Below are 15,519 nucleotides of genomic sequence, written 5' to 3'. Positions count from 1 at the left end.
GATACCCGGTATTTGACCATCTAGAAATGACTGGAATGCGCCTCGACCGCGTGCAATGACTCCACCTGGCGGCCAGCGTCGCAGGATCCTGGGGCAGAGCAAACACGAAACCAAACAAACCAACGGCGGTAAACAAAACTCGCTTCCCGTTTTATTATTAGGCAACAATGCAGGGACAAAGGATGCGGCAAGAAGAAGGGTTTGCTGGGGGGGGGTCCTTGCAGAAATATTGTTATCTCTCTGCCGCACTTTCGCTCTTCCTCTCAGCACTGTCGCTCTCTCTCTCTAAGGACTCTGTGCAGAGTGCCGGGCGAGGCTATAAAAGGCAGCGGCTTACGATTTGCCGACTCACAAGCGGCAGGACAACGTGCCCAGTCGGTTCTCTCTCGCTCTCGCTGGAAAAAGGCAAAGGTAAACAGTGGACAAAGACACCGGTAGGGATAACAAAGGATTCGGAGATTGTTTGCACCGGAAGCGGAAGTGCAGCCATTTGCTGTATCCCAAAAACAAGGAAATAACTCATACGCAATACCGAAATTACGCATACGCACAGCAGACAAACAAAAGAAGTTGGAAAATAACTGAATAAGGAAATTAAGCACACGCACGATAATAAGGAAATTACTCATACGCCACCGTGGCCGTTGGATGAGCTAGGATTTTGTGCCAGCAGAAAATATGGGTACACCTCATGTCTGCTTCGCTGATGAGCAGCAGCAGGAACTGCAACAACAGCACAGGACTGCCAGTAACGGCAGCCTGAACAACAACAACAACAAACTGGATGTGGGCTACAACAACACCGGTGGCACTCCATCGCCGGGCGGCAGTCTAAGCGTTTCGCCAACACCGCGCTACGAACGCAATCTGGGCTTTTTTCGGCAGCTGAGCCGCCGCTTCGGCCTGAGGTCGCAGGATGACCTAGTTCACTCGGATGACGCAGCCAGCGTTGCAACATCGAGGAGCGGCGGAGGCGGCTGTGGAGGTGGAGTAGCCGGGGTCACTCTCCAGGAGGAGGACGCGCACAGTTCATCGACCGACTCGTGCTCCTCGGGGCGTGGCCTCAACGCACACCAGTCGCGTCTGGAGCTGATGTCCATGTCGTGCGCCTCCAGCGAAACGAGCAGCACGCTGGACATCGAGGAGCAGCAGGAGCAAATGCAGCACCAGCAGGCGCAGCAATCGAAACGGAAGCCGATTAGCCGAGCCAGTTTCTCGCGTCTCCATCGTCGCTCCACATCCTCGCTGCGTCGCGCCTTCGAGAGCCTTTCGCTAACCTCGCGTTCGCTGTCCTGCAGCGGTCCCTCACCTCCGCCACCCCTTCCCCCAGCCGGCGCACAGCCAGCAGCTGCATTGCCTTTGAAGTCGGCTCTCAAATCCGCATCGAATGTCGAGCTGCACAGGCAGCAACAGCAGCAACAAAAGCAACCAACCGGCAGGTCATCATCATCGTGCTGCGGTTCGGCGTCTAAGAACAACAAGGTGAAGCCGCCGCCACAAAGGATCCTGCGGCAGCCCGTCTCCTACACATATCTCAAAGGCATGTCCGGCCTGCCAACGCAGCGAGTGCCGCGCAGCTCTGTGTGCTGTCAGTACGCCAGGCGTTAAGGATCTCATGATCAAGGGTAAATCATCTAGAACAGTATATGCAGGATAATAAGGCACTGAAAGAAATCAGCTAGTCAAACAATCATAAAAAGTACTTTCGATTTCCTTTTAAGCCATTCGTTTTTATTTTTTTGTTTAAATATAAATGTTAAGCAATACATTTAGCGCTAACATTTTTCATTTTAAAAAAATTATTCGATTTTATTTCATGATACATTTAATATCAATTAAAATTTTAAGAGCTGCACAAAACCACGATCGTTACATAGCTTAGTACTTTATTAGTTTTAATTCAACTAAAATTCAAAACATTTATAAAATAATTTGAATGTTTTAAGACCCATCAAATCCCTTAGGTAAGTCAGCAAACCCTTAAAGAAAAAGCAATCATTTGTAATTTCAGGTGGTTAAAACATTATTGATATAATACATAGACACCATCTTCCACTGAATGTTCCCTACTCCCGCGATCCCTGAAATTCATTTCAAAATCTGTGATACAACAATCGTAACCCTTTCCCAAGCCCTCCCACAAAAATCTTCCTCTCCGAGTCCATCACAACTTATTCGATTTAGTAAAACATCATCAGAATTGGTAAAGATCTTACAAACTTACATGATAAAGTTTTATAACAATTTGAATAACTTTTGCACCTAATAAATATGAATTGAATCGTAGATGCGTAGAATTTGTCAGATATAGAGCGAATATACACACATTTTTCAGCGCTTTGATGCTAGATCAAGATCATTTCATACCAAAGACTGTAAACGCAAAACAAAATTGAGATGAAGTTAAGAAGTTTGATTGAATCGATTGGAAAAGTCACAATAGATTTCCTTTTTGTATAAATTCTTATACAATTCGTGCCTTTATCAAAAAGTCAAAGCAAACAGAGATTCGCATAATAAACATTTGTTCCAGGAGAAATCACTTAAGAAGTATATATGATAAGTTTAAACAAAAATTTCCTTTTTAAATGTTAAATGGGATCAAAATTTGTCAGGCATTTATCTATGTTTCGCAATCCTAACTGAATCAGCCAAAGTAAACTCTCCTAGGAAACTTAAATTATTTAAATTAAGAGTTTTTATTCAGATAAAAGTACTAATTTGCCAACAATAATTAACACACTCCAGAGATATAATAAACCCAGCACTCCAGTAAGTAGAGTTCAGATGTAGATGATATATAGCAAGTCAAAACCAGCCGCGAAACTGACTTAAGAGTATTCAACATATACATTACTTTAGCAGTTATACACATTTACAGTTTATAGAGAAAAATATTAAATAACGCAAACCAAGGCCTAACTATATATATATATATATATATATATATATGTATATGAATGCAAACGCATTGAATCGCAAGCCAAAGCAATAAAGTTGAAGAATTATACAGAACAATATCAACATTAATATACACATTATATACAGCAGCATCTACTTATAAATAACTATTTACCTAAGCAGCCAACAAGCAGCAATGAATTGTAATCATCTGAAAGGCCGATAGCCCAAATGCAAACAGAGTTCAATAAAAGTGAAATAATTTACACCAAAATCGCAGTGTTTCTATTAGGGTGTTTACACCTAGGGGGGGGAGGAAACTCCCTTAATATGAATCCAATTTCATCCGAGTACTTCAAGTGGGCCATCATTCCATATCAACTAAACCATTTAACCATTATAATTATCGTTTCTGGAGCAACTAAACTTACACCCCCATATACTGTTTACTTTATCTCCTGCTGGATGACACGATTCGAAAAGTTTTTCCATAAAAAAGTTGACCAAAAATAGCTACAAATCAATGGCACATACACATTATGATAATTATGTGGAAGCTGCAATTAGGACAGTCTGACGCGAAGGAGATTGTCCTAACGCTCGGGTGAATCTCCTATAATGGCAATAGCATCGAACCTATCGCCAACTCAACCCGTCGCCATTGAATAATAATATGTTGTGTCCGAGAAAGTAGGTCAACGATTGAATTGCCATCAAGATATCTCTCTGTTGCTCCGTTACCACTCGTTTTCGGTTGTCAAGACGCTGTGTAGATATCTTGATGGGGATTCATGCTGAATTTATAATGAGTCTGAGGATGTCTGAAGGCATTTGATTAATACGATTCCAACTGAACTGGCAGACAATAAATATCGAATAACCAGGGCCCCAACCGCATTGCACTGACAGTTTGATTTGACATCGGATCGAATCGGGAATCGGTTTGGTTTCGGAATGGGTTTGAATTTTGCATTGATTGATTTGTGGCTGAGCGACAGAATTCGAATTAATGGCGAATTCCCGTTGGGGAATTGAAAACGAACAATCATCATAAAAATCCATCTATTTGGGAAATCAAATTAATGAAATTAGCAGAAACATTAACCATAAAGTGGCGGCAACTGCCTTTGTTTTTCTCCCATGCCCACGTCGATTAAATGGCCCATCGAAGTTCCTGCCACTAAATGGCTGCCGCAGTCACGCACTCCATGTTCCTGCTGATTTGTTGAGGCTCGACAACAAATCTCTGGGTGGCCAACACCGCACTCACACGCTCAATCACTTAGGCCTCCGTGGTCGTGACGTGACCGAAAAGTTGATGAAAAATGGCAGAATCTAAATATTTTCTCAGCCCAGAGCAAGCCACATCAGAAATTGGCATGCTCACTAGCCGGATGGCTAAAAATATCCTTTGACCTAATTCTCGTTGACAGTCGACAAATGTGGGGGCATTAAAGTGAGATAAAAAGATACGCAACCAATTGTGGGGGACTATGGGGCGTATGTGTGATTTTTACAGCTGTGATTGTTGCTCATACGACCCGTTGGCTGCTCCTTGCTCGGCATTTCCCATTTCAATTCGCCAGTTGAAATTGCAAATGCTCGTAACAATAAAGTGAGCATTTCCAGCATCTCCAGCAGCCAGCCGCAGTCACGTAATCATTTTGACACTATTCAGGTCTAGTTTCCTCCCACCCGGATCCTACGACGCACCACCGACTTTAATATCCCATTCTCCAGCAGCTGTCTCTTCCGACCATGAGAATAGCTATTTTTAAGCATTTAATTAAGTGCCTGTCTTGGGGGAATATTTTTAGAGTTTTCTTTGCTATTTCTAAACGGGACTCGACCGTGAATCCACCCCAATATTTGGGTTTAAGTTTCATCTTCATGTACGCGTATGTGTGGGACAGCGAAAGTTCTGCTTTCAGCTTATTAATAATAAACGGGAATAATTTTTACATTCGTTTTAGCGGTGAAGTCTCGAGTTGCTCCCTTTATGGGCTCCTCAAGGTATGCCAAGGATATCAAGAAGGGAATCGAATACGGGCTTGCTTTTAACAGGTTACGCGGCATTAACTTCTCACGGGAAATTCATGCCCCCAGCTTTCCCCACATTTCCACCGTTTTGTTCCTCGGGATGGGGACTCTTTATGAGTCAGGGCGTGTTAATTTGCTGCACGCGCCGTGCTGAAAAGTTAAGACGGCGGAGGGGATCAAGGATGCGGTCAACTTGTTGCCAGTCCACCAAATTGAATTGATTGAGTGAGAAGAGTACCCTAAAAGTATTTTAAAACCACCGAGATTTTTTAGAACTTTTTAAAAGTATTTATTTTAAGTAAACTACAAGCGTTTGTAAAAAAGATTTCATGTTTATAGCCTGCTTATAATAATATTTTGAATCTGATAAGAACGTTGATTGTTCTTAAGCAATGAATTTTAGTGTATTTATGGGTTTCCATGCTTAAAAATATTTTCATATAAATTAAAAACTTTCCATGTCTTCCCTTTTGTTTACATATGTTTAATGTTTAGTAATGGAAATTTTATTAGGTCTACTTACAGGATACACACATGCAGACCGCTGCGAGCAAACAGTAGCAAAATAATTAATCTTCTTTTTGGTATTCGCCACACACATGAGGATGAGAGAAAATTGTGGGAAAAACTCAAACGCGGCAACTCGAAGAACAATCTGAACTTGCGGCCTACTTTGTCAACTTCTCGACTGTCTTTTAGTGGCGTCCTTCACTTTTTGGCCAAGAAGTTAGGCGGGAGCAAGGAGCGGGGGCTCTGCATCATTTTTTCATTTTTGCTTATATGACTGCCGCTTGCCATGTCAATATTTACTTGTATCTTGTTTACCTTTGCCATCTCATCATCAACATCAGCATGACCTTTCCCCACACCAACTCCATATTTTTTACGCTTATTCTCGTTTCATATTGTGTATTTTTATTGCTCATGTTTCCTGCTTGTTATCTTTGTTGTTTCTGCCGCTTCTTAATGGCACTCGTCCTGTAATTTCATTTTTCATGTAAGACCAGTGGGGAGAAAATTTAATGAAATTTTCAAGAGTCCTTCGGTCCTTGAGCAACACGAGCTGCTATTTTTGGTTCGAATTAAATCGCTGGCTACTGCCAACTTTATATGCGGCAGGCACCACTTATGCTAATTCGCACTTTGACCCAAATATCGGTCTACGTGAGAACAATCAAGTGGGAGAATGGCAATCGCTGTGCAATATTGGGCCAAGTGCCACTCGAGATGAATCTGTATCCGATGCTCATTAGATATGCAGCCTGTGTGTCGGTAATTGAACTTAATATGCTAACAAAATGTCTACATTTCACAGAGACAACTGACAAGTAGACCCCGAAAAAAAGGCTTCGGAAATTGAGCTGATTTTCTGCTGATTGATGGGTGTGTAAAATTTCAGACACAGGATACCCGAATCGAGATAGCAAACAGAGATTTGCCTAATTGTTTTTATTAAGTCACAATATTTAATTGATCACAGCCTCTCGTGAGACCAATTAGCATAAAAAATAATATTTTAGGTGAATTTAATGTTAGTTTTATCAGAGCAAATGAAACCATTGCATTAATTATGCACATCTTTTTCGGGCACTCTTACATTTTAATTTCGGACCTCTTTGAAGTACCATATTATCTGCACAAGCACATAAATTACAACTCCCTCCAAGCAATTAGCCATGTACTCGGGCTCTTTAGGCCTAGTCCCAGGGGGACTTTAATTATTTATAAGAAGTGACCCAAAACGAATGCATAAGCTGACATCTGCAGTCAGTTCTCGGGAATAACGAGCTACGAACAAACTACGTGCCTGGACCGTCCATTTGTCGGATGGAATCCGAAATAGAGCGAAAATAAAATAAACAAAGCATTTATTCTAAGCGCAGTCGAGCAGCCAAAAGGAAGGTAATATACCGCACAGCTAACTGGGCCAATGCACGTGCCATTTGTCAGGACGAGAAAAGGCCTAAAGGATTCGAATGTGTACAGAGTTGTGGTCTTGTTATAATTAGTTGCCACATAAGCACTAAAATAGGTCATGAGTCTGCTGCTGATTTAATATATTTAATTAAATTTTACTGACAAAAACTAAACAAAGTCGAGAATAAAATAAGCCTGTAATAAAAAATAGTAATTTAATACAAATAAATAGGTAAAAGTTATTGAAAATTATTACCTAACTTTATAGATCAGTCACTTAAACCAAAGACACTAGAATAGTGTCTAGTGTCTTTGCTTAAACCTATGTTTGTTTTAACTAGGTGGAGATTATGTAATTGATTGGAGCCGTACACCTGGGATCTTTGGCCCTGCATTCATTCACAAATCGGATGATGCAGTTGTCGACGTCGCCGCCGCCATTACCATCATCACCATCATCGCCGGTCGAAGGTTAATGCCTGCCGTGGAGGTCGTCCGATGACGATGACGTTTACCGCAACGGGAGCTGAACCGAGCTGAGCTCGTTTCAGCCGGGCCAGGAATCCTTGAGTGGCTCCAGAGAGCAATATGTTGCGAGGAGAGGAGGAGAGAGACCAAGCTTTGGAGCGACCTTGGGCGACTGCCGGTGGAACGGATTTCGCTCCTGAAAGGATTTCATTCATAATTGCCAGAAGAAGCCGTCCAAGTGCCGCACCCACTGGATCACGCATCCTGTCCTCGACCTACTTTTATTCTGGGAATCGGGATGCCCTCGGGAAACCGCACGCACAAATTGGTAACTTTGTGCGCCTCATTGCTCCACACGTCGCCTGGCATTTAATTCGATTTTTGTTTTTCCACTCTGGTTCACTGGGTTAGCAGTGTGCTCCTATAGTTCGACTTTTATTGAGCCAAGGTCCACGGGAAATATAGCCAGCGTCTGGACGGGATGGGATGATTCTGGCATCGATGGGTGCCGCAAGGACACTCGAAATGTAAGCTTCAAAAAACTTATGAATGAATCGAATGTAATTGCCTCTAAGCATTAAAGAAGAAATGTTATTGCCGAAATTGCAGATAGACATTATTCATTTTTAGTTATCGAAAAATAGTGTATCTTATGAATTTAGTAACTTGCCACAATGAGAGTGCCATTTCCTGAAACTTTACTAATTAACTGAATATGAAGATAAGGCGATATTGCCATAATGATAACCTGTCGATTTTCAAGAATATCAGTGTGCCCTTTTAATCAGAATTATTGCAATTTCATCAGAACTGACGCAAGACCCTTTAATTAGGGAAAGTGCAAGGACAACTGCATCGGCGAGTCGAGTGCCGCATATGAATCCTGGGCAGAAAATGACGCATGGCAGAGTCATAAAAAATCAATCGATTCCTCAAGCAAGTGGCTTCATATCTCGGCTGAATCTCTTTGGCCAGCAGCTTCCATTTTCCGTTTGCCATCGGAGTGGCATTTTATGCATTCCACGCGTTCTTCTTTGCAAATTGAATTTAAAGCTCAGTAATAATCAGTTTATTGCGTATACGACCAGTGGAGCGGAAAGCGGAACGCGGCAAGTAGACATTTGCATGGTGCGGTCCGGATTTTAAAGGGTGTGTGCCAGTGTTCTGGCGGCTGGGTGCTCTTTAGATGGAAGTAGACTGGGTGGGGTGTGGTGGCTCTGGAGGAGTATCTTCGCTGTTACCGCTGCGATAAGGCAAATGGCAAGGGCATCTGCGCTAAGCATCGTCATCCGTGCACCTAACGAAGGTTCTCCAACTAGTGACGTCGGCAGTGTCTCCATCTCTTTCTCTCTCTCTCCCGCTATCTCTCTCTATCGGTTTACCCTTCTCTTTTGCTCGCAGTCTATCTCTCTGGTTTTAAACTGGGTCAGGGGCTAACAGCTCGTCGCCGTCGTTGTTGTCCTTAGAGTCGTTGACGTTTGTCGGTTGCGGTTTTTCCGCCGCCACATCCACACTTATTCGGAAAACCCCTTTTCCATCGCCGGAACTTATAAGCGTCATACACCAAAATAAAACTGGAATATACCTTTGATAACATGGAAATCCACAAAAATATAGAATATTATAAAAGAACTATTAAGATAAAAATTTGTGCATTATAATTTATTTTCTAATAAAAAGTGTATGCCTTTAAACTGTTTTGTTTTGTATTGTTCTATTACTAAAGCAAAAATATTGTTTTGAAATTCTCAAATGAATTGTATTTAAAGGTATATTCCTTGCATCCTTAAGTCTAGATTTAACCTCGAATCGATTGTTTCCAGTGCAGATGTGATGATCAGGCTTATTCGGACGTGGCCTCCTCCATCTTCTTGCCACTTAATTGAATCGGCTGTGAATAAGGCCACCGGCGAGTGAACTGCATTTGGTACAGTTTCCTTCCGCGGATGATGCTGTCTTTTTTTCCCCATTTTTTTTTTTTTTTGTTTTTGGTTATTTATATGCAAGCCACGCCCCGCTACGCCCTCGAAGCATTCATGTTCAGCTGAGCAGTCAGAGCCCGCTTCGCACTTATTAATAAACCAAAGAGCAGGCGAAACCAAAGGCGTCACTCTGGCGTGTTGTGCCTTGGATGGAAAGCGGGCTAAAACGGATGCTCGGATGCCGGGACATAAATAAACTGCAGCTAATTTGAATGCACCGACCTTGAGACGCGCTCAACGCCCAATGCTCGACGCCGCCTGGAAAGACAATTGCAACAATTTGCATTGTGCCACGCAGGGCAAGGATTCTTTTCGATGTCCTGCGATTGCTTCAGCCTCAGAGGTCAGAGCTCGAAACAATCCGAAACAGTCCTTAAGGACACTTGACCCACTAAAATTCTTAGAGACACCTCAACGAGATGAGTGACGAGGATAAGCACCCGTATCCGCATCCTTGGTCTAATCCTTTCAAGGGATGAAGCACATGGGCGCGGGCCTAACCCAAATACTCGTGTGTTTGCAAATAATGAAGCTTTTGTGTTGCTGCCCCGCTGTCGATTGGCCTTCGAGCATTGCAAGAGCGCGGATGACGTCACAAGCGGGGCACACACACACACACACAGATATATATTGATATATATATATAGAGCCGATTTGGTGGCTTGCTGAATGTCACGCCCTGCCTCTCAGGTTAAATTTAGCCAAACGACAGTCCATAATTGCCAGAGCAATGTAAAAATAAAATGCCAAAATCAGCAGCACCCAATAGACCGATATGGCATCTGAGCCTTTAGCATTTAAGAGGCTTACCGCACCACACGCGCCCCATTTGGCCAAAACGCTCGAATGTAGGCAACGAAAACGGGCCAAAGTGAACGACAAATGTTTATGGGCCAGTTGGAAGTCAGAGGGCAACAAAAACACGATTTGACAAATGGGCGAATGAAAATGGCAATTTTAATTGTCGAAGGTTTTGGGGCGCAGACAATTAATAGCCGAACGGCGGTGGAGAGAATGGACTCATTTGAGTGTTATGAAAAAAATTTCAAAATGAAAACGGAAGAAAAAACGGTCATAAAATAACTACAATTTTGTGTTTATAAAAATGTTCCTTTTTTTTAGAATTTTCATAGTAAGAAGATTCTTATAACTCGAGCTTTATAAAAAATGAGTTATGAGTGATAAGTGATTTATAATATTAATTTTAACGAATATATAATATAAAAAGATACATAGTTTTTTAACAAATAAAATTCTGTTTAACGTTTGAAACCATATTTTGTAGAGGAGTCTAATGTCATAATCAAGCTTCAAATTAATTATTCAAACATTAGAATGTATTTTTCGCTCTAATTTTAATATTTTTTAGTTATACTAAATGCATGAGATTGAATAAATAATGCAATATAAAGTTTAATATCCAGTTGATATCCTAACAAGGCCAGTTTCAGTGAGGCAGCTCCTAAGTCACGCCCATTTGTCGGGTCAGTTGAAAGGATTATCAGAGTCAGACTCGCCCAACACGCAAATATTACGCACCCTCACACACACACGTACACCCTTACACTCACCCACACACTCACATCCACATGCACACAAACACTCTCGACGGCATTTGCAAAAGCTGGGTGTGTATCCTTCAACTGCAGTTTAAATGCCAAATCAGCGTAAATTGTTCGTCTGGAGGGGGCTTACCACACAGCTGCTGCGATGGGGGAGTGGTGGGGGAGGACTGGTGTCCAAAGGACCTTTGGCTTCTGCTGAATTTCCAACCAAGCGGTCGCTGTAGTTGTACTGGCTGTTGTCCTGCCCGCCTGCTGATGTTCTTGCTTTTCGTAATGTCACTCGACGGCAACTGCAATGTCCTTGCAGCCCGAGTTCATTGGCCCAAAACGCCGAGCTGCAGCCTGCAGTTGCGCTCTCTGCGGAGAGAAAGTAGCTAGTAAGAGAGAAGGTTGTCGGTGTGCGTGAATTTCGGAAGGATGTGGTAGAAAGTAGGTGAGAGGCTGGCGAAAGTAGCCATGAGAGACAGGGAGAGGTGACCGAGAGCGAGGGAGAGAGTGAGAAGGCCGGTTCAACGGACGGCAAGTAGGTTATAAAATGGCAAAAGGCCGGCCCTATACCTATGACGTCATTGTGAAAGCCGCACAAACACTCACACACGTGCACTCACACAATGCGAAAGGTGGCGAATAAAAAGGGAGGGCAAATGGAATCTGCATTTGCTGTGTGCTTGTGTCTTTGTGCAAAGGCAGATTAATTTTTAGTTGAGAAAACAGAGAATATGCCTACTTTTACTTTTAGACTTTGCCCCGGCCTACCCCAATTTTCCACGCTCCCTCGCCATTTTCCCTAACCCCATTCTGAACCCCATTTTCTTCACCCCCCGCCAAGTGTGAATGTGTCTCTCTGCAAGTGTGAATACACTCATCTATATGAGTGAGTCTATAAAATGGGCACAAGGGCATTTAATGCGGCATTTATGCTGACAATTTTTTTTTCCACCCAGAATCGCAAAATAACGCATGTAAAGTTCATACAAGTAGCAACAAAAGAATGGCTGGCAAATATATTAATAAATTGTAGTAAATAAAAAAAAGAATTTGAGGATTTGTATGGGAATGTTTAAAGGATGGAGAAATTATTCATTACTTTCATATTGATTTGAAAAGTAAAAAAAAAAGTGAAAATAACATGAAAATACTGCTTGAAGTTAATCAATACACATACACACCAAATTTTCCACACACAGAATCAACGAAATGAAAAATGAAAGTACATACTCGTAGTGCACCTTTAATAGAAGTGATTATGAAGTGATGAAAAGACCAGACATTTACCTAGACTCATTAGCATGTGATTTGAGATCGAAGCAAAAACTAATCACAATAGAGGGTTCAGAATAATCTAAGGGAACAAAAAACGGGGAAAATGGAAGCCAGACAGTGCGGAAAAGCCGGAGACCCAGACATAGAGATACCAGGACATAACAATAAGAGTGCCACCCAGGACCAAGAAGCCGCAGACAATAATGGGAATCAGACAAAAACATGTGCCATAACAAGCCACCCCCCATCGGCGGTAATAACTCGTCTTCACACCTCTCAGGCTGAACTTTAACCCTGGCGGGAAAGAAAACATTAAATAACCCGCCAATGTCCGCCTAATGGAATATGCTGAGGCATTTTGAAAATAACCATACGGACGACAAACAAACATTTCGTCCTGTCATGCGCTAATTATGAGCAGCCAACCTTTTGACAAGCCCCCTGAGTGGAAATTTTTAAAGTAGCAGCACGTAAATGGGCTTGCCGGAAAACAAACCCCATGAATAGGCAACATTTTTACCAATTTGGCTGGATACCCTACTCGAAAACGATGCAATAAAAACAAAGTGATTTATATAAATAAAAATATTTAAAGTAAAGTTAGTATTACTATATGTAGCTATTCTGTAGTGAGTGAACTATATTGACAATACTAACATTTAAAATAATTACTTTTAAGCATCCATTGCTGTTCTATTCCCACATCACTCAAAAATATGCATACCCTTTCCCAGGACCCATAAAAATGAGCAGAAATATTCCGTTTGCCTCGGGGAGAATGGGAATAGCTTTCCACCATCGAACATCCGAGAAAAACACGAAAAAGAAAAGCGTGAGCCAAAATTGAACGGAAAAGTACAGCGTGAAATTTGCATGAGACAAATGTGGAAAAGTACTCACAACTACTCTGCGAGTGGAGCAAAGGAAGTGAAAAATGGTAAAAGTATCAGCGGGAAAAATAAGTAGGAAAGTATTTGGCTTAAGTCAACCAGCAATTTTGCTTTCAAATTAAGAAAGAGCCAAGTTAAAAAGTTAACCAAACAATTAAAGCCCTAACATAAAAGTTCGCCTAACAAAATAAGTTGGCTCTTTAAAGCAAGAGTAACGTAATGCGATGATATATTTTTCTGGCTAGTTTTAGTCTAATTTATTAATTAGCTTAATAATTACATGAATTCTTGTGTATCACAATACTTAAGATGAGCGAAGCTCCTCAGAATCATCCGGCTCTTCCGAATAGTCCACGTTCTTCTCAAATAGATAGCACTGCTGCCAGTTGGAGCCCTTGAACTTGCCAGAGAAAACGGGCTGCCAGTTCCAAATGAGATGTCTGGTTTTTAATTTGTCACTTTCGAACTGATTGTTGTTGCGGCGGCAGAAGTCAACAAACCGACTGCCAAAGATTTGGGACAAATCGATACCCATGCGAGAATGCGCCATGTAACATTTGTCCGGTGAGTTGAAAAGCTGCTCAAATGCAGCGCGCTCAGGATGAAACTGACATCCAAAGATGGGAAAACGCCTGTGCTCGACAATCGTGATGAATTCCAGTCCTGAAGTGTCCTTCTGAGTGGCCAGGGGATGCCAATCCTTAGCTAGACCATAGGATTCCAAACTCTCTTTAGTGATGCAATACCGATGCTGATGGCAGGCAAATGGGTGCTTCTCCATCTCATCGGCAACCGATTTCGGCAGACTTCCAAGCAGTTGTGATTGTTGATAGTCATCGGTCAGAGTAACTGGCATCGCCTCCCTCATGGGCTGACAGGCGATTCGAACATTCGGTGCTTCGGCAGCGTGAATAAGGATCAACTGGAAGCCAAGACAAGTTCCCCAAACGGGAAAGTATGCGCCACGATCATCCAACTTCTTCGCCCGCATATTACGCTCCATAGCCAATTGGTAGATGAGCTCGGCACTCCGGACGCAATCGCTGGTCACATCCGGATTGGCTTGCCTATCAGCCTCGTCGATGAACACGGCTCCACCTGGCAGAAGAATGCCATTTAACTGGCTCATCATCAACGCATAGTAAGCTCGTTCTCGGCCGATCCTAAAAATAAATAATTAAAAAATTTCACTATTCAACGTATGTGTTTATGATATTTAAATGCCCCCGCGTTTTCAAATGAAATCGAAAGCACTTTCGTTTGCCGACTACAATAAATTTGCCTTAAATATGAACACCTCTCCCCGCTCATGCGTTAATCGCACTGCATTCTGCAAAACTTATTTTGGCAAACTGCCAGATGAGGTAATTAATTCTCGTGCATCGTTTGTTTATACAATTTGTTTATTGGTAACCAGATGGGCACACCCAATGCCCCAATGGCATCCAAGTGCTTCAAATTGGCAGCGGGCAGATAAAGTGTGGCCCAGTGACTTGGCGAAATCGATGCACATGATGCTTTTGCAGATTTGAGACACCCCAATCATACGAATCGCTTTTGCCCTATTTGTTGGTACGTGACTTTCGATCTAAATGCTTGGAATGCTTGCGGCTAATGAAAATATGGTTATACACATTAAACCATACAAAAAGATTACGAATTGATTCTGTCCCCTTTTATATTTGTCATATTATTTCCTAGCAATGTAAAAATTGGTAAAATAAAAGTCAAAGTGTTGCAAAATGATTGAAAATTTATAACTTACCAAATGGGAACCACATGCGCACCGGATGCCTCCAAAAATTTGACATAGGATGCAGCCAAATAGCTGTGATATGCACCACTAAAGTTCTGCTGCAGTTGCGTGGCGATATCGATGCACATCACACCAACTGTCGGTACGCGGTTGAGGTACGGCGCATCGGTATAAGCGCTTTCCGCCATCGTCTTCTTCGGATTTCAGACTACGAGCTAGTGGCCAGATATAAATGCCATACATTCCTATTTATTCGGGCACGAGCAGATAGAAATGAGTCTCGCATTCGAGTCGGCGAGAGAAAAACAATAACCTAGCCAATATATTGTACTTTTGCAACCATTGTCGTTGGAATTATAAGTAAGATAAAATTTATCATGAGCCAAGCTATAGTGGCTAAGTAATGTAAATGATTTATATGAATTATAAATCTATAATTATAAATATATGAATTATGATATTATGATTACGTTTCCTAAAAAGGGTAATAGTACGCTAGTCAATTATTGTAAATTAAATAATTTCGTTTAAAAACCAAAAAAAAAAATGAATTATATATTATATGTATAATAAATAGATGATATACTTAATACACTTCAAAGCTATAAAAAAAAGCGTTTCCGACCCTATTAACTATATACATTTTTGATCGGAATCACTTGACCAATGGATCTTTCCTTGCCCGTCCGCAACAAAGTAGAAAAACGCCAACGTTAGCTTAAGAGTTTAATGATTAT

At 41.8% G+C, this 15,519-nt stretch overlaps 2 protein-coding genes across 3 annotated transcripts, besides 1 other annotated feature; one reads left to right on the top strand and one right to left on the bottom strand.

The window, feature by feature from the left end:
• The first annotated feature begins 372 nt into the window (after positions 1–372).
• On the top strand, positions 373–3,168 carry CG13055 (uncharacterized protein). Of its 2 annotated transcripts, none has more exons than NM_001275003.1 (1): positions 373–3,168. In NM_001275003.1, the coding sequence occupies exon 1, from the start codon at positions 679–681 to the stop codon at positions 1,606–1,608; it is 930 nt and encodes a 309-aa protein (NP_001261932.1). In that variant the 5' UTR covers positions 373–678; the 3' UTR covers positions 1,609–3,168. The 2 variants fall into 2 exon arrangements, with proteins under 2 accessions (NP_001261932.1, NP_648851.1); NM_140594.2 differs by having other exon boundaries at positions 373–1,751.
• Positions 3,169–13,265: 10,097 nt separating this feature from the next.
• On the bottom strand, positions 13,266–15,005 carry l(3)72Dr (lethal (3) 72Dr). The gene is made up of 2 exons (NM_168656.2): positions 14,792–15,005; positions 13,266–14,189 (listed from the first exon to the last, which is right to left on the bottom strand). Exons 1-2 carry the CDS (start codon positions 14,968–14,970, stop codon positions 13,331–13,333), a joined length of 1,038 nt encoding a protein of 345 aa, NP_730120.1. The 5' UTR covers positions 14,971–15,005; the 3' UTR covers positions 13,266–13,330.
• A 236-nt stretch (positions 15,006–15,241) lies between these two features.
• Positions 15,242–15,329: a mobile genetic element.
• The last annotated feature ends 190 nt before the right edge of the window (positions 15,330–15,519 follow it).

The sequence above is a fragment of the Drosophila melanogaster genome, chromosome 3L (assembly GCF_000001215.4).
Source record: "Drosophila melanogaster chromosome 3L".
NCBI classification, from domain to species: Eukaryota; Metazoa; Arthropoda; class Insecta; order Diptera; family Drosophilidae; genus Drosophila; species Drosophila melanogaster.
Note: the sequence above shows the minus strand (reverse complement) of the source record. Positions and strands in the feature narration are given on the sequence as shown.